This window comes from Mauremys mutica, chromosome 3, assembly GCF_020497125.1.
Source record: "Mauremys mutica isolate MM-2020 ecotype Southern chromosome 3, ASM2049712v1, whole genome shotgun sequence".
In the NCBI taxonomy this organism is placed as follows: Eukaryota; Metazoa; Chordata; order Testudines; family Geoemydidae; genus Mauremys; species Mauremys mutica.
The window spans coordinates 72,173,509-72,200,626 of NC_059074.1; the positions used below are offsets into that span (position 1 = coordinate 72,173,509).

Below are 27,118 nucleotides of genomic sequence, written 5' to 3' on the forward strand. Positions count from 1 at the left end.
CAAGAACTTTTTTGTACTAATAAAATATATTTATTTTTTTTAAAAAGAGTAGAACAGTTACAACAAAAAGTTTTAAAAGAGGATTCTGTTCTATTAAAAGGGCCTCATTAGACCATACATTACAGGCTGTATCCTGCTTTCTTAATGCATGGAAGTCAACGGAACTACTTATGTGAGTAAAGTGAGCAGGATTTACACTAACATCCAACCTCTATTCTGACAATGAACAATAGGTAAAAAAAAATACTTTTAAAAAAGTAATAATATTGTTTGCAATTTTTTAAATGGATCTGGAATTAGAAGCATACAAGCTTTTAATCCCACACAAGCCTTTTTATTTTTCTATAATTATTTTTTACATTTCATAAGCAAGTGCAGCTTCATTGCTCTATCCGCTCTGGTAAACGCAAAAAGTACTATACTTGAGGTATAATTATTTGCCTGTCATTATGATGTATGAGTTTTGATTCCAGCTAAATGGAACAGTTGAATACAGAAGCCACAGCAGCCTTACCTGCACCAATCACACGCTCAATTTTAATACAAGAGGCATCTAGCTCCTTGGCGAATTGATGGACAGCTCTATTTGGGTCCTCGTAGGTTTCAGGGTCAATGTAGGTTTTGGTGCCTGGAAATTTAACTGTAATGATGTAAGAAAGCATGACTGTGATGAAGCAAAGCACTTATTGTGCAGTCAGCCCAGGAATTTCATTATGCAGAATGCTCCTTGGAACAGTGAACCTGCTTCCATGCCACCTGAATCAGAGCAGCTTTAAGAGGCAACTTTAGTCTGAAGCATCATCTGTAAGCTTCCTTGCACAAGTGCATGATCCTTTGTCATTAGCAACTATATCTGTGGCTGGAAATGTGAAACATTTAATAGAAGTAATGAATATTAAATAGTTTTCAATGGGTGAAAAGTAATCAGGGATTAAAGTAAGAGGGAACTGGGAGGAAGGAAGGGACAGCTCCCTCTGCAAAAAAAAGTAGAGGGGAGCCACCTGGCCTGGGTAAGCAGCACTCTCCCACAACTACCCCTTGTCTTTGGATGGGAGATGAGAGCTCCCACTCCTGTTTCAATATACTTTAACAGAATTTAACAGTGTTTATAGGCTATGGTTACAGAAGCTAACCATCATTTCGTAGGCCATATTAGAAGGCTCCTGAGCTGGTGTGCAAGGGAACAGCAGGGACGTCCTTACTCTCTGTGGGTTACCCACATCAATGGAAGAAACCCAGGATCAGAGAGCAGATTCTGTGGGACAAATACTCCCCTTACCAAGCAAGGGAGTAAGTGAGTGGAAACTTGGGTCCTCCCCTCTTCCCCTATGCACCAACTATCTCAATTGAGGATGTAAGTGGCACCAGTTATATGGCTGACGCAGTTTGCTTCCTTCCTGGAGAAGAGGGGTAAAAAAGGGACAATCGGTTTCTGCTTTGCTCCCGGGGCAACAAAATTACAAGTTGCCCTTTGTTCGGGACTTGTGGTAAAGCCAAAAGAAGTTTGAGAGTCCATACTAAAAGTCTGTTAACCAAATTATTGTTATGGAAGAAGTTTGGATCCCAATCATTGGCTGCAATCAAATCAGCCTATTTAAAAAGATACAATAATTGTTCTCTATATGAAAATAAGGAAGAATGTTCTTATTCTAACAATACTGAATTGCTGAAATATTGAGATGTAGGAATTGGATCAGAAGTCAATACAAAACACAGATAATTTATGCAACCTCTTAGTTATGTATGAATCTATTGCATATTTTGAAATGTAATTATTAATAGCTCAGTTAGTGGTATGTGTTAATATGTTTCAATTAAAATCATTAAAAAAAATCATATAATGGAAAAAGGCAAAACCAGATATAGGAAGTTTGAAGAGCCAAATGAATATACCAAATTCCTGTAGAAATTATTTAAGATTTCACCAGAAGTTAATTTTTATTATAATCTGTATTTTGACAGATTTATTTCTAATCTTAATGACAATGTTTCAAGTTTCTGAGCAGATAAACTTTTATTTGTCATTTAAATGAAACAAGAAGATCTGAGAAAGAAAGAAGAAAACAATAGGTTAACCTCCTATATTGTGCTTTCAGGCAGGCAGATGGAGAATGAGCCATCCTCTTGTGTCTGTGATAAGGGCCTGGATTGGAGGTAACCTTGTGAATCTCAAATGGGGCTCTGATGGTTCTTTATTCAAGCTGTCATAAAACATTTTGACAGGCCAAAGCTATCTTGGCATACCAACGTGAAATAGTGCTGCTGTGGATCCGAACACATTGTTAAAAGAAATGGTAGGAGGAAACAAAATGTAAATTGGAATTGCTTGACAAAACTCCTCCATTGTGCTTATATCTTTAAATGTAGCACTTGGGGCCATGGAAAGTTGAGGAGGATTGAAATAAAAGATTGGACATTCTATTAAATGCAGTGCTCTAAAAGCTAGTTAAATGGTTGTTTTCAAGTTACTGTAAAAATTGAATCTGTGTCTTAGCACATAAGAAAATTGTCTGGATACTAAAGGAAAAAAAGGACACCAAATTGTAAATAGCTGGTGACCACAGTGTTGTGTTTCATCTCACTGGGGAGACAGTCATCAAATCAAATTAAATACCAAACTTTCCATCAAAAACATTAAAAAGTAGCTTGGTAAAAAAGTAATTTTTAATATTTCATCCTACAGTATTAATAAAGGCAGTGTATGTTAACTGTTCTGACATATTTTCCAGTTATTGAGTATTAAATAACTAGATTTCTAGACAAGAAAGAAAGAAAGAATTTCCTGACCAGCTGCTGAATATTAAGCACTAGCTTCCTCGTGAACCTTTTTATATCTTCACTGAAACTTAGAATCTGAAAATGACCATTCACAATTTATACTGGGGGAAGGAATTCTTTAGCTGGTATATTCTTTTGCCTTTATAGGCAAATCAAAGAAAATGCAATTGATTTCTCCCCTCCCACATAAAAAAAGAAGTGGATCTTTTGGAGATGTATAAATCCTATATTATAAACAAAAAGAGGCAATTTTCAAATCTGTCACCCTCTAGAGTAGCTACAGTTAAATAGCATTAGATTTCTGATGCATTTTTAAAAAATAAGCTAGAGTGAAGGCTATGTGATAATTAATCCTTCTCCTATTTCTATTTTCCACTTCTTATGTACAATATAATAGGTTGTCTGATTAAGGCTGTAATGATGTCACCATTTGATTTAATATACCCTGCACATAAATGAAGTGACTTAAGGCAGTGACACATCCAAAACTCAGGGAGTCCAAGCTGACCTAATATTGTCAGACTAGAAAGGTCAGACGGAAATCTTGCCACAACTTTGACCTGAGTCTTTGGCTAGCCTTACTAATTTAAAGAGTTTTGCACTAAGAAGATGCTAGAAAGTAAGGTTTGTGGCTAGTAATTGTCTCATCCACTATGTGATACCAGACTCTGATAAACTACTGACACAGTAACTTTAACACAAGGCAATAGAAGATTTAAAAATGTATTTTTGTGGGCAGTCACTTGTAAGAATTAACTTATGGCTGTAGTGACAGTAATTGATAAAGATAATTGGTGGCAAGGTAAGAATCAACAGAGTATTCTACTGGTATTTAAATTATAAGGTATGAGAGGATACTGGCATAATCAGAAAATTATTTTGTATCACAACTTAAAATTAGAGCTGGATAGGAAATGGTTTTTGTGTCCTGTGAAAATTTTTGAGATTAATTGAAAAAAAAATCCTGTCCTAAATTGTAACAAAAAGACAAAAATCTTAAAAAAAGAAATTGTGAACTGAAAATAATAATCATAAAAAAATTCTGTTTGCATCAGTTGTAACATTTTCTTCCAATTTTGATCATTTTTTAAAGTTTTTGAATTTATTTCTACTACAATTAGCTTACGTTTTTAAAATAAAAAGTTGATTCTAAAACTGGAATTTTTTGTTTAGAAAATGCTGAAACAAAACATTTGGACAATTACAAAACTTTTTCAGATTTTTTGAGTTGAGAAATTTGTTAGTACCATCTATGAAAAGTTTTGGTTTTGATAAATTGGCTTTTTCCAATTTAAAAAAATGTAGTCCAAATATTCCTGAAGGCTCTACTGAAAAACAATTACGCTGTATTTTATTATTTTATATTACCTGTCTGAACTGATACAGATGGTCAAACTATTTTTGCACGGTTCTAAGAAATCTTATAATAATCTGCCTAATGAAGTATGAGAAATGGGCACAGAACCAAAATGTATTGAGTATCAATTAACCTTCTTGTTGTCTTGACAGCATTCCTTAATACTGGGTGAACAGGTATTAGGCCAATCTTTCACCACCAATTTCAGAAGGAGCAGTTTTTAGTGCTATTTTTGCAGCTAGGCAAGTGACTCAATGCAGAGATTGGGAATTACAAAGATGAGCCTTTTTCACATCATTTTATTTTTATTTTCTATTAATATTACGATCGACAAATGTCAGTGATGCAATGTTCACAGTAGCAGAAAACAGTTCTTGACCAGAACAGTTTCGCTATTGGGGTGACACAGTGACCCTTACTTTCTTAATCAGAAGCTTGCCTGAGGGAAAGCTCACACAGTCACTTGGCCAAGGACCTATCAATTTACAGCATCTCCAGGGGGATCATTAGGATGGTGTGAAACAATTATTCAAAGGAAAAATGCAGAATGGGAACAACAGTATATCACACAAATGTACAGAAATAAAATGCATGGCATAAACAATGTTGATTATAATCTGTCTCCCTTTTTGTGTAGGTCATTTATTTTTATGGTTTCTAAATTCACACTTGCTGTTTACACAGCATTTCAGATTTATTATAGCACTTTCTTTATAGAAATGTGGTTTGGGTATTGTCTATATTCCAATACCGCTAGTCCAAATGTCTTATAATTGGCTTGGGAATTCCTGAGGGGCAGGGGGGAAGCAAAACACTTACAATGAAAGTAAAGTTCTTCATCCCCTTCTTGATCAGCTTTGCTATAGCCACAGTGCCTGAAAAAAAATAAAATAAAATAGGTCACTTTTACTGGAAAATAATGATTTACTGCATCATATTTAAAGTTCTACCAGATTGGAATTTTTGGAAGTTAGCAGCCTAACTCCAGCAGGCATTTTAAAAATATCCCAGCTGTAATTCTTTCAATAACAGGTTTTAAAACAAAACACAAACAGTTCCAATCAAAAGGCTTTTGTATCTAATAATTGCTGGGAAGAGTCCTAAAGGCTTAAACAACAAAATTGCAGTCCTCATTAGAAACTTTCTGTGATGCTATGAACAAAATAGCCTGAAGATTAAAGAGTCTGAAGAAGGAGTGACAAGCCTGGTATTTTTGACATGATGCTGCTCTTAAATTTACTTTTCTGGTTCTTGTCCCCAAATGCAAGTGTTATTTGAATGGCTGAATAGGTAAAATGTCAAGTTCTCTATGTGTGAACAATTCAACAGAAATAGCACACTTCAAGGAAAAAGATCAGAGAAGCTGCAAATATTTAGAAGACACCTACTATAAGACAAAAAGAATTTCTTAAGCTAACAGAGTCCTTCCAAATGTAAAATAAGTGGACTAATTTGTCATCCTATAACGGAATTTAGATCTAAATTGTCCACATTAGATTATACATTGCTTTCGTTTCCATTTACAGATTCTAAGATACAGGCTGGTATAATTCCAAGGAATCTACAACAGCGGGGCCAGAAATGCCGACAGCTAGACAACGTCCAGTACCTTCGTCCAATGATGAATCCGAACACCATGAAGACCAGAATGATGGTGCCTGCCACAGCAACCACAGCTATGATAATGACAGGATTCTGCTCACTGGAAACGGCTGTGGCTACAAACAGAGCAAAGAGCTACAGATTAACTCAAAATATACTGTAGAAAGGAAATGCAAAGGTTAAATAAACCCTCATAAATCACAGACAGATAGTTTACCTCTTCTGTAACCTGAAACTTTGTACAGACATTAAATGTTACGATAATGTTGGTCTAAAAGAAAGGCATCTATCCTAAGTTCACCAGAAATGTTGGGTGAGTTAATGAGTATCCAGGGGGAACAGGACTTTAGAAGTGAGGCTGTTTTAGTTGAAAGCACACAATAACTATTTTCTAGGACTGTACCCAACCTAAAGGAGCCCTATGTGCATCAATTTCTGAATGAACACATTTTTGTCTCTTGTTGATCATTTTCATTGCTGTAATTATCATTACTATTATTTATCATTTGTTTCCAGATGCTCCCCCTGTGCTAGGTGCTTTCCAAATGCAAGAGAAAACACAATCCTTGCTTCAAAGGACTCCAAGAAATCTGCACGATTCCCTTTTTTTTTTTTTACTCAGTGACTCTACTATTGTTAATATATATGTCATATTAATGTAAACTGAGGATATAAGCACCCTGCTTCAGGAACCTCTATGTTTGAAATGCATGTGGCTTGCTCACCATATACTGAGGGGGCAACATGCTCAGAAAGGGTAAATCAACAGAGCTCTACTGAAGTCAATGGAGTTCTGTTGATTTACACCACTGAGGATCTGGCCCATGAACTGTACACTCAAGTAACAGATGTCAGGCAACATTGTTGAAAAAAGCATTTTGGAAGTGAGTCATTTGGAGGCAGTGGAGGGATAAGAGCAAGGAAGTGTGGCAATGGCTCATTAAATAATCTGAGGTGGTACTTTTCTATGATTAAGACTTTGTGCTGTTAACTAAACAAGAATGGCTGGAGTCAGGGCCCTGTGAGTTCCACAGGTCTGGGGCCACTGAAATAACCTCAAAATCAGGTTCCTGTTCCAGAATTCCCAGGGAAACAAAACTCACATATTCTTTGCTCTGTTTGGCAGCAGGTGAGCCAATCAGCATGATTCCTCTGCTTCTTACAGTGGCCAATACCAGTTGCTTCAAAAGAATGTGCAAGAAACCACTCAGGAGGCAGTTACAGAATAAACTGCCAATAAGGGACTTTTCTTCCTAACGCTCCTAAATTTGGAAAATGTTTAATCCCTGAACAATGAGGATACAAACCCCTTCCGAACTATATTTTTCAAACTTCCTATCTGATATAACTCTGGAAGATCTCATTATTCGTATACATGTCTACTCTTTAATCTGGAGCACATGAAATGTCTGTTGTACAGTGCAGAGAGGCAATGGGTCCTCCTGGTGAGAGCACTGCTCTGGCTGGAACTGAGGAAACCCAGGTTCTATTCCTGGCTCTATCCCTGCCCTGTTAGGAGACCTTGACCAAGTCACTTCACCTCTCTGGGCTTCACTTTTCCCACCTGTAAAATGGGGATAATGATACTAACCTGCTTTGTAAAGCACTTTGAGATCTACTGATTAAAAAGTGCTAAATAAGGACAAGAAGGTATTAAAGGTAGTCATGGGTAACTATGATTTGGGTCAGCTTTGACAAGCCAAAGGGTTGAAAAGTTATGGAGATGCCTAATGGACTACCTCTGTAGTGGATAATGGGAATATATGGAGATGGACTTAAATTTCTAACTGCCAATTATGGAGTAGTTATTTTCACTAAACACTCCTTGACTCCCACATTTATGAAGAGGATAGAGTTTCCTATCAAAGCCCATAATTTTGAAATGCTAATTCTGGACGAAATAGATTCCACTTTGCATGCTTGTGAGATAGGTAACTCATTCCAAACTACAGTTGGATGCCTGGAATATTAAATAATTGATTCTGATCCCAGTTATCCCCCACCCTCCCACACACACTGGAATCGTGAGTAAGAAGGGTTAAAACAGGCTCCCCACAAAAGCTTTCTTTGATACTGAAGTCCTCAAGTGTATATATCCCCATCTAAGAACAGGCATCCCTGTTTAATGCTCTGTCTGTGGTGAAAGATCCCTCAAACTGTGTGTGGTCTGATAAAAGCAGGAAGATTGTAGCTCTACTTAACAGATGTCTGCATACATTCACAAATATTTAGTTCCTTTTTTTCCTATCAAAATTTTGATTAAAATATCAATGCATCCAGTTTTTCAACCAGCTCACTACATACTTCTGTTTGAACTCAAGAGTACAATTCAGGAGCACAATATATTCCATATACTTACTGGAACAAATAGTGCCCATGAACCTCTTCAGATCCACTGGCTATAAGTGAGTTAAACCATCTTTCAAATAAATCCAACAAATCAAAAGACAAAATGATCATTTGAGGGACATCATGTAGATTTATAACACTCCCCAGGGGACTGGTGTCTCTACAAACCAATGAATGAATTATAACGATCCATATACTTTGATCTGTGACATACAGAATACACATACCTTGCTTTACAGATAATCTTAAACTCCTTTTATACAAATATATACAGCACAAAAATTTGTGTTTGTTTACTATATAAAGGGTCTCCTTCTCCCAAGACTGAAGTGCTGCCGTCCAGAATGGAAGATAATATCTGTTTTAGTGAGTACAGCACCACCATTCACACAGCAATTTGGGATAAGTAGTGAAAACACATTTGAAACTCAATGGAAAATTTAGGTGGGCAAAATATATTTATCTGAATTTGGATGCTGAATAGTTATCACCATCACTATTTCAAAATGTCATTCATGGGATCTGATCTCTTCAGCCAGATCCAAGAACCAGCTCAAGAAATCATGTGGAAGATGGCACCTCAGCAGTAGAGAGACTAGGGTGACCAGATAGCAAGTGTGAAAAATCAGGGACCCTTTTTTTTCAGGGAGATGGTATAGTTGCCTATACAGGAAAAAGCCCCTAATATTGGAACGTCCGGTCACCCTGAAAGTGGTCCACCACCACTACTACAGAACACTGGTGTGCTTCTCACTTTGACGGGAGTCACATACAAATTTATCTACTCAGCTCCCTGAAGCACTGTGAGTTTTCTTGGAGGTCTCCCTTCTAAATGTTGCTAAAGCCTCAATTAGATTAAATTATGAAATAGAGTCACAGAGTTTAAAGCCAGAAGGGACCACAAGAACATGTCTGCCCTTCTGAACATCACAGGCCACCAACATCACCCAGCACCCACACACTAAACCCAAAAACAGAAATGAAAGCAAAGTGGTACAACCCACAGGAGACTAGACTATTCTGTCCACAGGCAGAGAACAGGAGGGACCGAGGGACACGATTCCTGAGGCCCCAGCAATGGCAGGGAAATGATAAAGTAAGATATACTCAGATAATCCTTGCAAGTGACTCATACCCACATGCTGCAGAGGAAGGCAACCCCTACCCACCAAGGTCACTGTCAATCTAACCTGGGGAAAATTCCTTCCAAAACCCACATATGGCAAACAGTCAGACCCTGATCATATGAGCAAGAACCTGCCAGCTAAGCATCTGAGAGAAAGATTGCTTAGTGCCACTTCAGAGCCCTGGCCCACCCCACCCAATGTCCCTGATGCTTCAGAGAAAGAAGATAAATAAACCCTAAATCTACTGCGGGAGAAAAAAATCCCTTGCTGACTGCTGCCATTGGCTGTGTGAAGCTCTGAAGCATGAGCTATAGGAACATAAGATATAAACCAGAAATGATATGATAAGGCTAGTAGTATAGATAAATGTGACCAATGAGAATTCAGTGCAAATAACCAACCTAGATTAAAAATATCCTCCATCCCAGTTTCTGAAAAACGGTATATGGAAGAACATATATGGAAGAGAAGAAAAGAGGAGAAGTTGCTTATTCTTGATGAGAGAGAAAATTGTGTCCTGTGGCATTCCTCTCAAAGTAAAAACCAATTTTATTTAAATTGAGGAATGGGGCAGCTTATGTGGTATGTCACAACAGAAAGCTGCCCTGTGACATGCTTTTGCCTATTTCAAATTTCAAAGTTTTGCAGTGCATACTGGATAAGCATACTATATTGTTAGTCTGTCTGAAATTTCTCATAAGAGTCAAAAATGGGATACATAAAAAAGCCTATGGAATATTTAAACTATTGTTTTTCCTGGTCTGTCAACAGCGGTTCTCAACCTGCGGCCCACTGGCCGCATGCGCCCCCATTATCACACAGCTCCGGCCCTGCACAGTGGGAAGGGTCCAGGCTGCCACTGCTCTGCCACCTGGTTCCTGTGGCATATGATAAATAAGTGGAGAACCACTGGCATACATACTGATACTTGTAGATCCTGCCAAAAAATGTTTGCTCCTAAAATTATCTATGCTAATCTCAGTGACTATTCTGGTCTACAACATGGACAATAAACATGGGGAACCTCTTCTTGATTGGTCAACCAAAATGAAACAGAATACAGACACTAAATTAGAGACACTGATAATTAGAACTTAAATACCAAGGTGATGGGTGCCTAAAACAGAGAGAATCATAAATAAGGACTAAACACTGAATTTATTTTCCAGAAATCTATTCAAAGCAAAATCTGTCAACAGACTGGCTAAAATGGAAAGAATAGGATGTGCTATAATTTGCACCGAACTTCATTTTCACAGTCTTCCGTTTTTTCACACAAATAAAGGTCAGTGGCAAGACTTAACTATGAACTTCCTCTGTCTCATGGTTGTAATACCTAACTACAATTTAAGTCAGGCACTAAATGTGTATCTTGGTACAGGAATTCTTCAAAGCATAAAGAAATACCACATTTAAAATACTAACTCCATGGCCTTTTCACCTTGCAAGCAATCACAGGCTACATATTTTGGCTCCACATCAGGGTGAGCTGTTTGGCAGAGAGGTCTACCTGAAGCAGATGACCCAAAAGAGGGAAACCTTTGTTTTAGAGGCAACAGAGTTGTGGAGCTGTCAGGTAGGTAATTCGTGTAAGGGATCTCAATGTTTCTGGAGCTCAGTGAGTAACATTCTCAGGCTCCTCACTCTTCTCTTCCTCTCCCATCTTGTCCCATTTAAGGGGCAAGAATTGCTGTAGTCCTGCAGTCCTCAACATATGTAGCTATGTGGTGGTGAAGGGTTAGGAGGAAAATAAGGCTATGCACTTCTTAGAAAAAATTTAATGATCTGGCAAAGTGTGAGTAGAGGCACATTCCCTATTACTGGAAAGTCCTGTGGGGTCCTCCCTCTTTCCACCAATCTCCTTTTATGTGGGGAGAGCATAGGGTAGTATTTGGGCCAAACAACCTTCTCTCTGTAGAATGGGGCCATCAGACAGGGGTAGCCCAATAACTTACAATTCTTCCCTGGCTATCTACAGCACTATAATTATTAGTAACTATGGTAAAACACAATAGGCAGCTCATCACCCATATCAAAATACAATGGTAGTAATTCATGTCTTCCCAAAGTATAAGATTCCATCCACAGAAAAATACTAAGTTAGTACAAACTCCATCCTTTCTAGTTCAGATAACACTTTAGTATATTAATTTTTTCTACTAAAAATGTTAATTGCCTTCAATCGTGAATAGATTTTACCTGTGGCTTCCTCTAGTGTGGCAACATCTAGTCTGGGACTATAATTTCCATAACCAGCAGCAGTAAAAGCACGAATCTGGAAAACATACACTGTTCCTGGTTTCAAATTATTAATGGAAGCTGAAGTGGACTTGGTTTTTACTGTTGAATAAGTCCTCTCCCTTTGATCCTAGAAACAATAAGACAAAGAATGAAATTATATTTCCAGGTCAGATTTCATTACTGTTGCACACAAGCAACTGACAACTGGTCCTGGCAGTTTATTTCAATTTTCTGGTTTTTTTTTCCATATAAAGAATGTAGCACACTCTGTGGAGCATTACAACACAGTGTCATTTCATTGAGGGGTTTTTAAAACAACATAAAATTTAAATAGAAAGCACATGCTGTTAGTCATAAAAATCCAGAGATTAAATGATTGGCTTTGTGCCTCATTTCCTCAGATTCTGATGTATGAACAGTTTGATCACCAGCGAACTCCAAAGAAGTTCTCTGTTGGCTGAGGAACAACATTAAAATGGTATCTTAACAATTCAGCTCCTACATTTAATGAAAACAATTTCTCATATTGTTCCACAGTAAATAGTCTTTATCTTGAACCCCTTATTCAGATAACTACGACTGTCCTCAAAAGAGATAGGAAGCTCTCTTTTTTCATCAGAGCAGTGCTATTTGCTTTCCTTTTTACAGCTTTCTACTGCTCTTTTAGTGTCAAAAGCAATATATCAGTATCAGGGCCAAACACTGAGGTCCTTGACTAGTTATTAACTCAGATTTCACTCAGGCAAATTGACATGGATTCCATTGCATAAGGTAAAACAGATTAGAAACTGAGTAGGGAGTTCAGGATTTGGACTAGAAAAAATTAAAAATAGCAATATCTATACATAATCATTAATTTTTAATGCTACACAAGCTGTATCAGAAACTACAAAACAATTCAGATAGCAACCTATACAAGGCATTCGCTGGGCCAAATTCTCTTTCTGTGTAAATTTGGGCAACTCTGTTGATTTCAATGGCATTTTGCCCAATTAAACCAGTGTAGAATTCTGTCCACTGTATTTCAGTGTAACAACAAAGCCCTTGTGTTGAAATATAGCATTTCATATGATGTGTCAGATTTCTTGTATAAGATGTGATAATGCCTTCTCCCATGGTTTGTCCACTCTGTCTTTTGAATGAGCATGTCAGTTAGTGTAGAAATATTTTTCATATCTTCCCCAAGAGGAAATCCATCATCTATAAGCATGGTTAGGGATGCTGAAATATATGTGTATTTGGGGGAATGGAGAGAAAAGGGGATGCGGAAGGAGAAGGAAGCAGAAATACCAGGAAATGGTGAATAGTTCTGTAGCTCTAGTACTGTAAATGTCAGTAGAACTCCAGAGTTTGGGTTCAAATACATAAACTAAGCTTATTTGAATTTTGAAAACCTCTTGAATTTGGGGAAAAAACTGGGCTAGAAATCTCACAAGAACAGACTTACCTGTGAGATTTCTGGCACTTCCAGTTCCAGCCCTAGCCAGAAATCATACAGGAAGAAACACTTATCAGAACATTTCAGAACCTCAGAAACTTTTGATATGAGTTTGGTTCTAAAACAAGGTGAATGTTCAGGAAGGTTTTTTTCTTTTTTTTTTATCTAACTATGACTGTTCCTGTAAGCAAGAGTCAGACGCACATTTCAAATTAAAATACATTTGCTTGTACATGCATGTGAGCAGTGCCACTGAATTCAAAAGACTACTCACAGGTACAAAGTTTAGTTTCTGAGTGAATATTTGCAAGATCAGGTCCTTAGTCTTGAATTCTCATTAATTAATTTAATTTTAATTGATGACTGGCAGGTATTTCCCTTATAGCAGTGATTTAATACATTTATTGCCAATCTCTTGTTTGCACAACTCACTGAAACAACACAAATATATTGAATAAATAATAAAAATCATATTCTCATGAGTCTTATTCACAAAAAGTTAAATGTTTTGTGATTTCATCTTGCATTTTCACTGTTTTACAAAGACCAGTGATGATTTTTACAGGCAAGAAACTATTTAGGATATGTAAAAATGGCATTTATTTGCAAAAAATAGGACTGTTTAGTCTTTGGTAAACATATGAAGACTTGTAATTTATTCCAAGGTAGAATTTCACTATTGTGTGTCTGTGAAAAAATGAATTAACTTGTAGAAACAGTAAAATTTTTATTGCAAGCTATAAAAATTGAGGTATGCAGCTCTCTGATAAGTGTTGTAATAAGAGTAATTAAACTACGTTACTCAGAGTTATGATAATTCAATTATCTACCTTTTTACTCTCCTTTCTAATCCAAGTAAAAATAATCAGTTAAGTATATTTGTGTTATTCAGCACAAAAAAACTAGATGAGACATTTGATATTGGCTACAATCTGGTATGAATTTAACTAATTGTATGTTACCTAGAAAGTTGACATACTCAGCTCTGAAATAAATATAATTATTAGCTTGGCTATGGAGTTAAAATGCATCCTCAACAGAGATCACAAAAGCGCTCCTTCCTTTATGATATCTTAATTCAGCCATTTTTAAAAGCCTTTATAGCACTAATTAATATTTTGCATGTATAGAACATTTTTCATTCTGGAGGATTCATATTTTTTTTCGAGATTATGGATAAAATCCTGGCCTCACTGATGTCGATGGCAAAAGAACCCTCATCTTCACTGGGGCCAGGAGTTCAAGCTACATATAAAAGGATGACTTCACCCACCATGGAAATGCAACCACTTTCTACCAACACACTATTGAGAGCTTTTAGGGGACCAAGTGAAAAATAATTCATCCAACTGAAATTTCAGGGAAAATGGATCAAGATTTGAGACATCAGGTCTAACATGCCCCACTCTGGAAAAGTGCCATAGGTTATTTTATTACCAAAAATGACTGGAGCTTCATTTTTTGTCTGATCTCAACAGCATATTCCCAACAGCCTAGACGTATTAAAAACAAGGGATAAGAGATAGAAAAGTCACAAGTCTCTTGCAAAAAACATTCACAGCCCTGCTTAGAACAAGCAAGATAAGCTATCGAGTGGATATTTTCATTTGTGTAATATGCGAATACAATATACAGAACCTATCATGATAATAAATTAATGGGATAGAAAGACGGTTATTAAAAATCAACTACAACCTGAAATGACACAGACAGATAATAGCTGGCATAATTACCATGGCATTAAAATTTGCCCACGGAAGAGTGGGATGACATGATGCAAACAGCACATTGCTGTGCATTTCACATGCACTTACTTTCTCGTAATACTTGATTTCATATTCAGTGATGACTCCATTAGGATGTTCTGGTTCCTGCCAGGAAAGCTCCACGCTCCTCTGCAGCACTCTCTCTTTCATTACTTCGCTAACTTGCGAGGGAGCTGTTTGGATGAGATGTGTCAATAAACAATGAGCAAATTTGCTGGATGTCTCAAATCAAACGTCACTACCGATCAGTCCCATGCTGTGCCACTTTCATTAAGGTAAAGGAAAGCACCTTTTCATAGTTCACAATTCAAAAGTTAATGAATATTCAAGCAGAACCTTATTACTGTTCATAAACCATAATAGAAATCTAATTTAAAGTGCAAACAGCAACAAGATAGCATTGTTCAAGCTAGTGCAAAACTGGAATTGATAGGATCAGAATGACAATTAAGCAAATGAATTCTAATTAAGCCAGGAAAGTAGATTTTCAGATTAATCTCCTGTGGTAAATTAAGAGTCCAAATATTTATTACACATGTTTTGACAAAACATATAAAAAAAGAAAAACGAAGAGAAAGAAACAAAAAGACTATCATATTCGGACTGATTTCAAAAGGCTGCTTCCAGATCCAGTTCAAACAATTACCAGCAATGTTCTTTTATGACCGCATTTTCTTGGTAGCGAAAACTAACATAGTAAAGATTGCAAACCTGTTTCAATTATAAACCTTTGTTTTCACTCACTCAAAACATTCTGAAACTTTCTTCCTTTTGGAATTTTCAAGGCTTGATCTCAGTACTTTATGAAAGTTTGACAAATTAATGAATACAGTATGTTCTTGCAGAGTGAGGAGGTAAAACAAAACAAAACAAAACCCCCAAACCCTCAAACAAGCAAACAAACAAAAAACCAAAACTCCATACTCTATGTTTTTCCTACTGCACCATTCTTTTGATACACATACTACAAAAACCAGGTGAATTTTAGAACTTGAAGCATGGTATGCAAATAGTGTGACACCACAGTCCTATTTGAAAATATATTCGTCAGGTAATAAAATGATAATTAAGTTATAAGTGATTGAAAAGGTTTTTGAACAAGTAATTTTGATTTCTCTTACAACGGATCCAAGTTCTGGGTAAAAATAATAATGTATGGGTAATCCAGTCTAATGATACTGAAAGGTGGCAGATTTTCTTATTTATTATTAAGTGGATCTAGTGACACCATCCCCCAATGGGTACTTCCAAAGGTGTGGAGACAAAAAATTACAATGTGGCATAGAAAACTACCCAAATATAACCACTTTGCAAATGTCAGTTGTATGATATTTTAGCCCTGTTTGATGTTACGTCGTCCTGACAAAAGACAAAAGATTCCCATGGTATACCAGGCACATCAGAGCTGGATCCTACTACCATTCAAGTCAATGGAAAGGCTCCCATTAACTCTAATGGTGCAGGATCAAGTTCATGTAGAACAGGGTTTCTCAAACGGGGGTCGCCGCTTGTGTAGGGAAAGCCCCTCGGCCCACACTGCTTCCAGCAGCTCCTATTGGCCCTGAGCAGCGATCTGCAGCCAGTGGGAGCCGCGATCGGTCAGACCTGTGGACGGGGCAGATAAACACACCAGACCAGCCCGCCGGGGCTTTCCCTACACAAACGGCGACCCCTGTTTGAGAAACCCTGATGTAGAATAAGGTTATTGAGATGGTCTGATCCTCCTCCCACTGAAATCAATGGTGAGATTCCCACTGTTGTTCATGAAAGTTGGATCAGATCCAGAAAATCTATTCAGAGCAATGGATCCATACATACTAGGAGAAATCAAAATTAGAAATAAAATTGATTTTACCTTTGTCAGACACAGGATCCACTGTTCTGGTCAGATGTCATAATCCATGAGAAGTGACCAACTACATATGGAAAGTAATAAAATAGCAAACACCCCCAAAAATAGTCACTACCAACAAAGGTAATGGGTGGCTCTGGGGCAAAGAAATAGAATCACTTTTAGTAACTCTTTCAGAAGATGGAAATAGTCTGAGATTTAAAAGATGCAGTAAAGACTATTCAAGTAGTTCTGAAACTAAAAAAAAAAATGGTTTCCCAGAAGGAATCCCCACACCCTCTTTTGTATGCATAAAATTACATAATATGTAAATTTCATTCCTTCTTAACTATCACAAATTTTCAACCTGAAATCAAGGCACTTAGAACAGACTGAAGGATCTGAAATCTAGTATTTGCATGCAAAGAAACTAGCAACTCAGTTTTGCCATTGTTAAAAAAAGCATATATTGACAAATAGGCTCAAAATATTACCCACCAACCCAAGATGTTGCATATGCCTGTTAGAATAAGCACCAAATGGGAGTCTAAAATAACTTTGTGAAAGAAGGTAAGACTGAGGAAGATGTGGTTAGTATGCTAACAGGCAGGAAGATCCAACTCCTAAAAAAAGAATTCTGCTTCCATTCACTTGAGCTGGACAGGAATACCCATGAATTATGACACCCGTCCAAAGAAGTGAGAACGAACAAAGGAGAAAATCACTTCTAAGCATGCTCCTTGGCATCTAATATTTTTTAAGAATACAAAACTCAAGCCTTAAAAAAATGACAGCTTAATATCAGCAACAGAAGAAAATCATCAGTGAAAAAAAATATTGCGGATCCCATGATTTTAGGGGCTTTCCACAAATTCTCCTGCATTCTCTGAGATTCTGAAAGTCATAAACCGTTAGTCAGGGGAAAAAAGTTATCATTGTTTTCAGATATGCAGATAGTGCATCATTTCACACAGCGATTGCTGTATCTCTAGACAACTAATGGACCTGATCTTACTGATGTCATTGGATTCAGGCTCTATCCATAAGGAACCCAGAGAAGAGCTGGGGCCTTTTGCTGCAGCAAATGAGTGAACTCTGCTTTCCTTTACCCAAAGCCTAATTTGAACCTTTTCCATTCCAATATTAAGCATGGGCATTTTTCTTCTCTTAATTTAAAGAATACACAAATTAAACTCTAACATTTATGCTAATTCAAAATTAAATGTTGTACAAATATAATGAAAAAGTCAAAATATGTGTTGCATGGCCAAGTTAATGTTGCTCTAGAAAACTGAATTGCTGCATTTCTAACCTCTTTTTATTTTAATTGTGCATTACTATATCTTTTAAAATATAACCTCTTTATGTTTCATGAGTGGGCTCAGAGAATCCAGGGAAACAAAGGATTCAAAGCATGCCTGATAATTTTCATTATAACCTATTATGTCATTAGTCAATATAATCAAAGTTGAAGTCCCTTAACATAGGCTGCTGAACTGATAAAATCTAACTGTATCACACAAACTTCATGGTTTAGTAGAAGCATTCCAAATCCAAGATCTCTCTCTCTCTCGATAACTGCATGCTTGGAGTATTTTCACTCTAATTAGTGGCAAATACTCCTTTGGTAGCTAAGACTCTGGAATGCAGCAAACCAATTTGCTCTGTCTAATTTTCTTTGTGATGATTAACTAGTTGTCTTCTTTGTCTAAATGAGTAGCAACAGCATGCTGGCTGAATTTCAGAGGGGTCCTTGTGTTCCATGTATCATATTCTATTTCACTCAGTAAAATGTTTTCAGGCTGTTAATTTAAAATTTTAGATGTCCAAAATTGTTAATGTACATACTTATTCTAATACAATTATACAGTACTAAGGTCATCTGAAATTGTTCTCAATGTTCACTCCCTTTGGTTCTATCTGATTTAATTTTTTCATTCCACTGGTCATCCTATTTATTTTTCTTTTAACCAAGGAAGCAATATGAACTACTCCCTTTGGGATTAGTTAACCTTGCTTATCTGGGGATATTGGGAAAGTAGTGTGTGCCATGCATGGCTCCCACTTAACCTCTGGACAAAGCGTACGATAAAAAAAAGGGTTATTTCATCTTTTCCTTTAGAGAAAACAAATTAAGGGGAGGAAAATTAGATTATTTTGCAAACCTTCCAAGTTATATTGTAGATGTGCAAAACTAGTCTCAGTTGGTGAATCTTATTTCCTGTTAACTGGCAGCCCTATTTTCTTCCAAGACGGATTTGATTTAAAAGCAAAATAAAATACGGGTATGTTCTTTTCCTAGTTAAAGGGAAGACTGTGCTGTGTACTTGTGCTAAGAAAAGCCACAATCAGTAATTCCCTTGGTGCAAAGTGGTTCCCAGATTGGTGTTGGTGGCCCCAAGACACATTATAGCTCTGCTTGAAGCCCCTGACATAGAGCAGGGGGAGGGATGTTGGTAAGGGACTGACTAACCAGAATGTTCTGGGCTGGCAGAGAAGTTCACTGGTGCCTCTAGGAAGCCACTGTGAGTTAGAGCAACAATGTGGGCTGCTCCAACTTTGTCTGGGTGCTGATCCCAGAATTCAACAGGCAAAGCCACCTTATCTTGCCTCTTGGGCTGCATTTTCTGAGCTCCTTTTGAGAGGTGCAGCTCAGAATCAGGGCCTCTGTATTTATTTTTTTCCATTACGATTTTTCTCTCTTGTTCTCTGAGGTCATTTTCCCCATAGTCTCTCTCTCTTAATACTATCTGTTTTGTATTTGAGTTTTCATTGATTCCCCCACCCTGTTTCTGGCTTCTTTCTGATCCTTAAACCCATGCCCAGCTACCTCCCCACAGTCTCTCCTGAAGGACGTGAACATTCATTAATAAACCAATAGAATTTTTTAATCCACAATGTTTCTGTGAGTTGAAAAATTGTCAAACCATGTTAATCCATCCCTTAAAGAGAACCGGTTTAGCTAAAAGATAGTGTAAAAAAAAAAAAGAATTATCATACCCCCAAACAACCCTAAGCAACAAAAACAAACTAGAATTATGGCTACATTGCTAATGTGAGTATTTCTTCATTCCAGTAAACTGGTAACCGCAGAAAGATCCTTAGCAAAGATGCTTGTGGTAGAGACATTTCTGACAGCACCCCCAGTCAGCTAGGAACCTGATGGTAGGGCGGTGTGCTGTGCACTCTTCAACTCCCAGTGCACCAGTGCTCCCAAGAGTCACCATTTCTCAGAATCCAGCTAATTATTTCTATGATGTGCTCCATTGGGGAACACATGCTCTTCAGAACACTGTCTGCTACCAACCTTCTTTCTGACGTTCCTCACCTCCTGTTTCCTTCCTTCGTGCTGACACAACAACCAGCACATCAAACGCTCACAGCCTACCAGGGCTGACAGGTGGATGTCCCTACACATGCTGCAGAAGAAAGCACTGCTAGCATGACAGGCGCTCAGCACTCCCCTTCACCGTTTTTTAAGTGCTTCAAATATACCACTCAGCACAAGAAAAAATTGATTTTTCACTGGGTTTCAACATCTTAGCCATAGAGAAATATAACTTTGCTGGGCTTTGCTGATAAAGCCTTCAAATTATATGGATTTCAAGCTGGTCATCATGTTCAGATCAGGTTGTAGAGAAAATTAAAACTGAAGTGTCAAAAGGAGCAGGATATTCCAAGGAAATACTCTTCTATGGCGAGAACATTGCATTCGGTAGGGCAATATGTTACATCCATCTCCCTAAACCAACCACATGGCACATTATTAATAATATATATGAATACTTATAGATAGAAAACTGCAACAACTAATTAGTTAGAAACTAATCCTTTACATTCAACTTTTTTAACACTTTTTTTAAACACACTACTTGCCCATGCCTTTAACCTATATCTTGAGCTAAATAAATTAGTCTACTTCTCAGTCCTAGAATTTTCCTCAATACAATGTGATAAAATTTCCAAAGCACAGTGATCGATGTGAAATGCTTTCCTCTTTATATTAACCTGAAACTAGAATTAAAAAACAAAACAAAACCATGTCAGCTGAAAAATTGAAAGTATGGAAAGCTGGAGTTTGCTGTGTATCAGCAAGTAAGGTATTGCATGGGCACTTTTAGCACAAAATCAACTGAAATGCAGCTTTCATAAAAATACTCTGCAAAAGAGAGCTACTCAGCCATTTCTCCAAGATTTGTTAGACTTAAAAGTCCCGTACATCAATGCACTGCAATTACACCCAGCAACATCAGTCACGGAAACTTTTCATTTGATGTGCTTTGTGAGAAATCTGTCTTGAAATAACATTTCCAGGCAACAAATATTCATGTAGAAGTGGAGTTTGCATTAAACAAAATTGCTCAAATCCTTAAGGAGTGAGGGATTCAATTCTGCAGCCATGGGTTATGCGAAGAAGTCCTGTTGAATTGATGACAATAAATACTGCAAGACTGGAGGATCCCTATTATAAAACAATAGTAGAACTATGGATGCAACTGGACTTTCCTCATCAGTGTTGCCATAATAATATTATACCCAGTAAGTGAACAGAGCTGACTGTTTGTAGTATATCCATTTATTTTATGACAAAAATAAGACACTTAGGACAATTAGGGCTTGATTCTATACTCATTGAAATCAGTGGCACAACTCCCATTCACTTTAATGGTACAGCACCCTAACAGCATTTCCGCATGAGGAAATAAGGAAACAGATCAACAAAGCCAGACGTGTACCCAGAAGCCTCCTACTGCAAGACAAACCCAAGAAAGAAACCAACAGGACTCCACTGGCCATCACATACAGTCCCCAGCTAAAACCCCTCCAACGCATCATCAGGGATCTACAACCCATCCTGGACAATGATCCCTCACTTTCACAGGCCTTGAGTGGCAGGCCAGTCCTCGCCCACAGACAACCTGCCAACCTAACTGCACACTGCACCACAGTAACTCTAACTCAGGAACCAATCCATGCAACAAACCTCGATGCCAACTCTGCCCACATATCTACACCAGCGACACCATCACAGGACCTAACCAGATCAGCCACACCATCACCGGTTCATTCACCTGCACGTCCACCAATGTAATATATGCCATCATATGCCAGCAATGCCCCTCTGCTATGTACATCGGCCAAACTGGACAGTCCCTACGGAAAAGGATAAATGGACACAAATCAGATATTAGGAATGGCAATATACAAAAACCTGTAGAACACTACTTCAATCTCCCTGGACACACAATAGCAAATTTAAAGGTAGCCGTCCTGCAGCAAAAAAACTTCATTACCAGACTTCAGAGAGAAACTGCTGAGCTTCAGTTCGTCTGCAAATTTGACACCATCAGCTCAGGATTAAACAAAGACTGTGAATGGCTTGCCAATTACAAAACCAGTTTCTCCTCCCTTGGTTTTCACACCTCAACTGCTAGAAGAGGGCCTCATCCTCTCTGATTGAACTAACCTCGTTATCTCTAGCCTGCTTCTTGCTTGCATATATATACCTGCCCCTGGAAATTTCCACTACTTGCATCCGAAGAAGTGGGTATTCACCCACGAAAGCTCATGCTGCAAAAACATCTGTTAGTCTATAAGGTGCCACAGGATTCTTTGCTGCATTCGACGCAGTGGGTATTCACCCACAAAAGCTTGTGCTCCAATAAGTCTGTTAGTCTATAAGGTGCCACAGGACTCTTTGCTGCTTTTAGCATTTCTTGTGTGGCTTTTGGCCTTGCACTTTTTTGTATCCCCAAGGTATGCTGCAATTATTCAGAAATGGTAGATTTTTTGTAGTGCAGTGTTCAGACCCGCTTTTATATCACTGTAAATATTTATCTTAGACTACAATAAAATTATATGAAATATTAACAAAGTTTTTCTATAAGGGCATATTGTACCAATTGACAAAGCATTCAGTATTCAGTATCAGTCTTAAAAATGCAAAACATAAATGGGAGTACCAATCATAACATTACCTATATTTATATAAATAATCTCTCTTTCAAATATATATTGTCTGTCTGTTTTCTGTGGAGATTATTGTAGACTGGAATTGCTTTGAATTTACACCCATTTTATCTGAGCTCAGTATCTGGCCCATTATATACAGTGCATGCAAAGGTCTATGTAGAAAGAAACTGAAATAGGAAAATATTTGGACAGGACTAGATCAGTGGCTCTCAGCCTTTCCAGACTACTGTATCCCTTTGAGGAATCTAATTTGTCTCGCGTACCCCCAAGTTTCATCTCACTGAAAAATTACTTGCTTATAAAATCAGACATAAAAATACAAAAGTGCCACAGCACACTGCTAATGAAAAATTGTTTACTTTCTCATTTTTACCATATAATTATACAATAAATCAACTGGAATATAAATATTGAAGTTACATTTCATTATATAGATACGTACAAATAAGTCATTCTCTGTATGAAATTTTAGTTTGTACTGACTTCACTGGTGCTTTTTATGTAGCCTATTGTAAAACTAGGCACGTATCTAGATGAGTTGATGTACCCTCTGGAAGACCTTTGTGTGCCCCCAGTGGCACATGTACCCCTGGTTGAGAACCACTGGACTAGATTATTGTGGCTGTTAAATCTCCCCACTTCTCCATTATCAGTCCTGTGTAAGGACTGTAGCAAATTACTCTTCCCACAATGCAACTAGGGAATTTTGGAAGATGGTGCAGCTCCACACCACATCTTATGCTAGACTGTAGCTAAATGCCACAATTTAACCCAGAGAGTATATGCTGGCACTGACTTCAGAGTCTCTCTGGGTTTACACAGGCATAGCTAAAATCAAATCTTGCCCCATGTCTGCGTGCATTGTATAACTTTATTGGTGTAAATATTTCCCTTATTTGTTTACTAAATTTCCCACACACATGCAAAGCATTTTCAGGAACAAACCAAAATAGCCCGTGCTCCAGGATGGCACTGATGCTAAGCTTATGACAGTGATCTGTTCTACCTCTCTTCCTAGACCGTGTCTGTTTTGAAACATTTGTGTATATCCGTCTTCATGTTTGCGCTAATGTGCCAAAATCACACAGTAATACGTTCAGAAGTGGCAGCAGAAACCATGGCAGCTCTTAAACTGAATATTTTAAAATAGATGGACAAAAAATTACAGCACTCTCACTTTTGTTACAGCGTATATCTCTGGCCCTCAGTTAAGTCTCCACATGACAAAGCAGCCTGTGATAAAAGGTTATTGAGTACCACTGTATTATGCCATTAGTACCTATTGCTTTGGATCAATGACAGAGAAATTCCCCACTGTGTTTACAAGCTGTAGCATAGAGAAACATATCCAAATAAATCAGTTATTTTACACTAACAACATCCTACAGAGAAGCCACTCTAACTTCTCCTCAGATACACTTTGCTTTCTGGCTCATAAATATAATACTGTGTGCTTACAATGCTCTGTAAGCTGTGGGCAGAGAGGCAACCAGCTCACTGAACCACTTGGGGATTTTTAAGTAGTAGATAGTAAAAGGCACAAACTCAAGTAATAGCTGACTGCACTACTCCATTACAGTTTTTCTCATTGTTTTTGTGGTTGAAAAGCTCCTAAATTACCTGCTGATCTATGGGGAGCAACTGTAAGAATGGCTGTTTGAATATATCTGCAAATTGATTAAGGAAAAACTAGGAGTCAGAAATAGATTAAAAGGAATCTACATTCTGATCAAATGGCTTTAATTGCCCTCCCACCTCACATATTAGCTAAATAGGATCATATTCACACCGTTCTTACTAAAATTACGCAGTTTCAAATTTGCAAGAAATGCCCTTATTTAGTATTGGATGTGCAATAATTTAGTAACTTCACATCTGTTTGTTATTGCTGATGTATTCAGAATAATTAAAGAGGTTCAATGCTAATTCCTATTATCAAGCTTTGTAAGTCAGCCCTGGGATGAGTTATGTGTGCTGTCTACAGTGACACAATCATGGGACAGAAACCAATAAGGACAAAAGAACAAACAAAACAAAAACTCCAACCTTCAAAAAGACATAAAACAAAAACAAAAAACAGTTTATGACGATAAGAGCTAAATGTTTGTCTGTCAAGTATTTCTGGCAAGAATCTGCTCCAAGACCTGTTGTATGCACTTCCCTGTTTCTTTTGCCTGACATCTGGTACAAATATTATTGGCATCTCTGTGTCCGATTTTTTTCAAAGCTGCTGACATGGGTATCAATCAGCACCGAACTGATGCTGACTTGTGTAACAAGTGACAATATCAGTTCCCAAGGCATCCACAACTTTTGCTTCCCGAATGAGTTTTGACGTGTCAGGAACAAAGCGGATTCTTACAAATGTGTTAGAATAATAAACTAGCCTTACAACTAACACAGAAAGGCTTTTGTTCTCTAGCAGTGTTTGTTTTCTTCCACAGAAGAAATATTTTTATATTAATTAGGTTTTTTATTTTTGTTCTGCCTTTTTTTGAAATTCAGCTCTTATACTGATTCTTCAAAAGCAAAACATCTGCCTCTGGATTAAAACCCTGACCCAGAGGTCCTGCAATATATAAAAGTCTCCGAAACACAGAGACATTGTTTTCCCAGTGGGCTACTCATCTACTTTATGTTTTCTTTCTCTTGCTATTAATCTCTAGTGACGAGTGTCAATTATGGACAAAAGGTTGATGGGATGAAAAAATAAAGCACAATTTACAAATCATTTCCCGTGGAAGTGGACAGGTATAATGACAGAGACTGTTTGCTGTAATTGAATTCCTTGCTGCTCTCTACTCAGTCACAAGAAGATGTCAACTTCAAGGATGTTAGTCATGGAAAAATATCTTAATATATGTTGATTTTTCCTGTATAGTTGGTAATACCATTCAAGCTTAACTTGTCCACAAAAAAGAATATTTCTGCAGGGAAATGTGATGCCTGATGAATAAAACAATGGTTTCAGAGGCCTGCACGCTGGTATGATTATGTTTATTAGAGTAGGATGTCCAAGCGATACTTGAATACATTCCAATTTCAGAAAAAAATATTTTGTTTCAGACACAGCCAACAAAACCCTGGAGATGAGTGCCATTAAAAAAAAATCACTGATCAAATATTAACTGCAAAATGTATAAATAGTCCATAAAGATGTCAATGAAAAACAATAATTAGTACCGTGCCACATTCAAGGACATAATTGTGTGCTTGAAGAAAAAAAAAAGTTTTCTTTGCTAGCACTCCTAAAATGTGTACAATTTCTATTTCATCTTTCCAATTTCATTTGAAATTCATTATAATAGCACTGCTAACAGTGAGTACATTTATGCAAGCACAGCAGGCAGCAGTCCCAGAGATTGCAGTGAGAGTTCCTGGAACAGAGGGCTCGCAAGTACACACTATGGACCTGATTCTCTGCTCCTTTATAAATCAGAAGTAACTCTACTGAACTTAATGAAGCTACACAGCTATAAAACTGGTGTAAATTAAGCCAGACTGTGAACTCCTTACCGACAAAGATGCAAAGTTAATCACAACATTAGTCCCATTAATGGAAGTGAGATTACTATTCTGAGTAATTGCTCACTAGTGTGAATAAGGTGATCAGCATCTGGCCTTATGTCTATGAATGTACAAACCTCCTGATTATTGATAAAAATTCCCTTTGATACAATGTTACTTTGATGTATCCGTACAACAAAATGTTAAATGAAAGTCATTTCAAGCAGGAGAATCTTTTTTCCATTATCTATTCCATAAATTAGATCTGGCAAACCAAGACAGAGAAAATACATTCAATCTTAAAAAAGAATCTCTATTTATAAACAGAACAATAGATATTTCAAAGAGAGAACATATATATTCCTTTAATAAAGTCATGCCCAAAAGATATGCAAATATTTGAAGTTTATTATACTGTCTCAGTTTCCTGCAAATAATGTTCAACCAATTATACTGATAAAAATAACACATTTCCAGGGTTTATATAATGTTACTAAGGGGTAGTTTATACATTTATACATATATACAGTGGTGTAATGCACACTGCAGTGGGGAAGGAGGGGATTTATAAAATGTACTAATGTGTTGTGCATTAATTGATCTGTGCAGACATTGCTAGTGAGCACAAAGACTACATCTATATGACGAGATAGGGGTGTTATCATACACATACTCTCACCAGTCCTCATCACGTGAGCACCAATAGCAGCGTAGCCAAGGTTGTACTGGCAAGGGCAGCATGGCTTAGTTGTGTTGAGTATGTACCATTGGTTTCAGGTGGGTTTGTACTCACTACAGCTTGGTTGCACCACTATTTATACTTGAGCTAGCTGTATGAGAGTTCTAAGAGTATGTGCACACAAGCTGGGAATCACAACCCAACCTCACCCCTAGTTTCAAACAGCTCTACATTAAAGTACACCAGGGAACATTTAGTGCACACAAGCAGGGTCTACATGGGTCAGTGTGTTGTAGAACTCATACTACAGTAATGTGCATTGTTGCATTGTGTAGACAAGCCCTAAGAATTTATCTAGCATCATTTTAAAAGATACTCTTATTGTCAGTGTATCTGACCTTCCTCTTGCATAGACAATACACTACTACTATCTTCAAAAATGCTTAAGTCTCATTGACTTTCAATGTGAC

General features: G+C 37.4%; 1 protein-coding gene across 4 annotated transcripts in view; it reads right to left on the reverse strand.

Moving 5' to 3' along the window:
• EPHA7 (EPH receptor A7) overlaps nucleotides 1-27,118 on the reverse strand; it is a 171,937-nt gene that overhangs the window by 18,514 nt on the left and 126,305 nt on the right. For 3 of the 4 annotated variants that reach the window (XM_045010812.1, XM_045010813.1, XM_045010815.1), the window contains 5 exons: nucleotides 14,707-14,831; nucleotides 11,413-11,581; nucleotides 5,745-5,853; nucleotides 4,955-5,010; nucleotides 515-640 (listed from right to left, as the gene is read on the reverse strand). In XM_045010812.1, the coding sequence (XP_044866747.1) occupies nucleotides 515-640; nucleotides 4,955-5,010; nucleotides 5,745-5,853; nucleotides 11,413-11,581; nucleotides 14,707-14,831 (585 nt within the window). The remainder of the gene's footprint in view (nucleotides 1-514; nucleotides 641-4,954; nucleotides 5,011-5,744; nucleotides 5,854-11,412; nucleotides 11,582-14,706; nucleotides 14,832-27,118) is intronic. The other variant, XM_045010814.1, reaches the window with a different exon arrangement.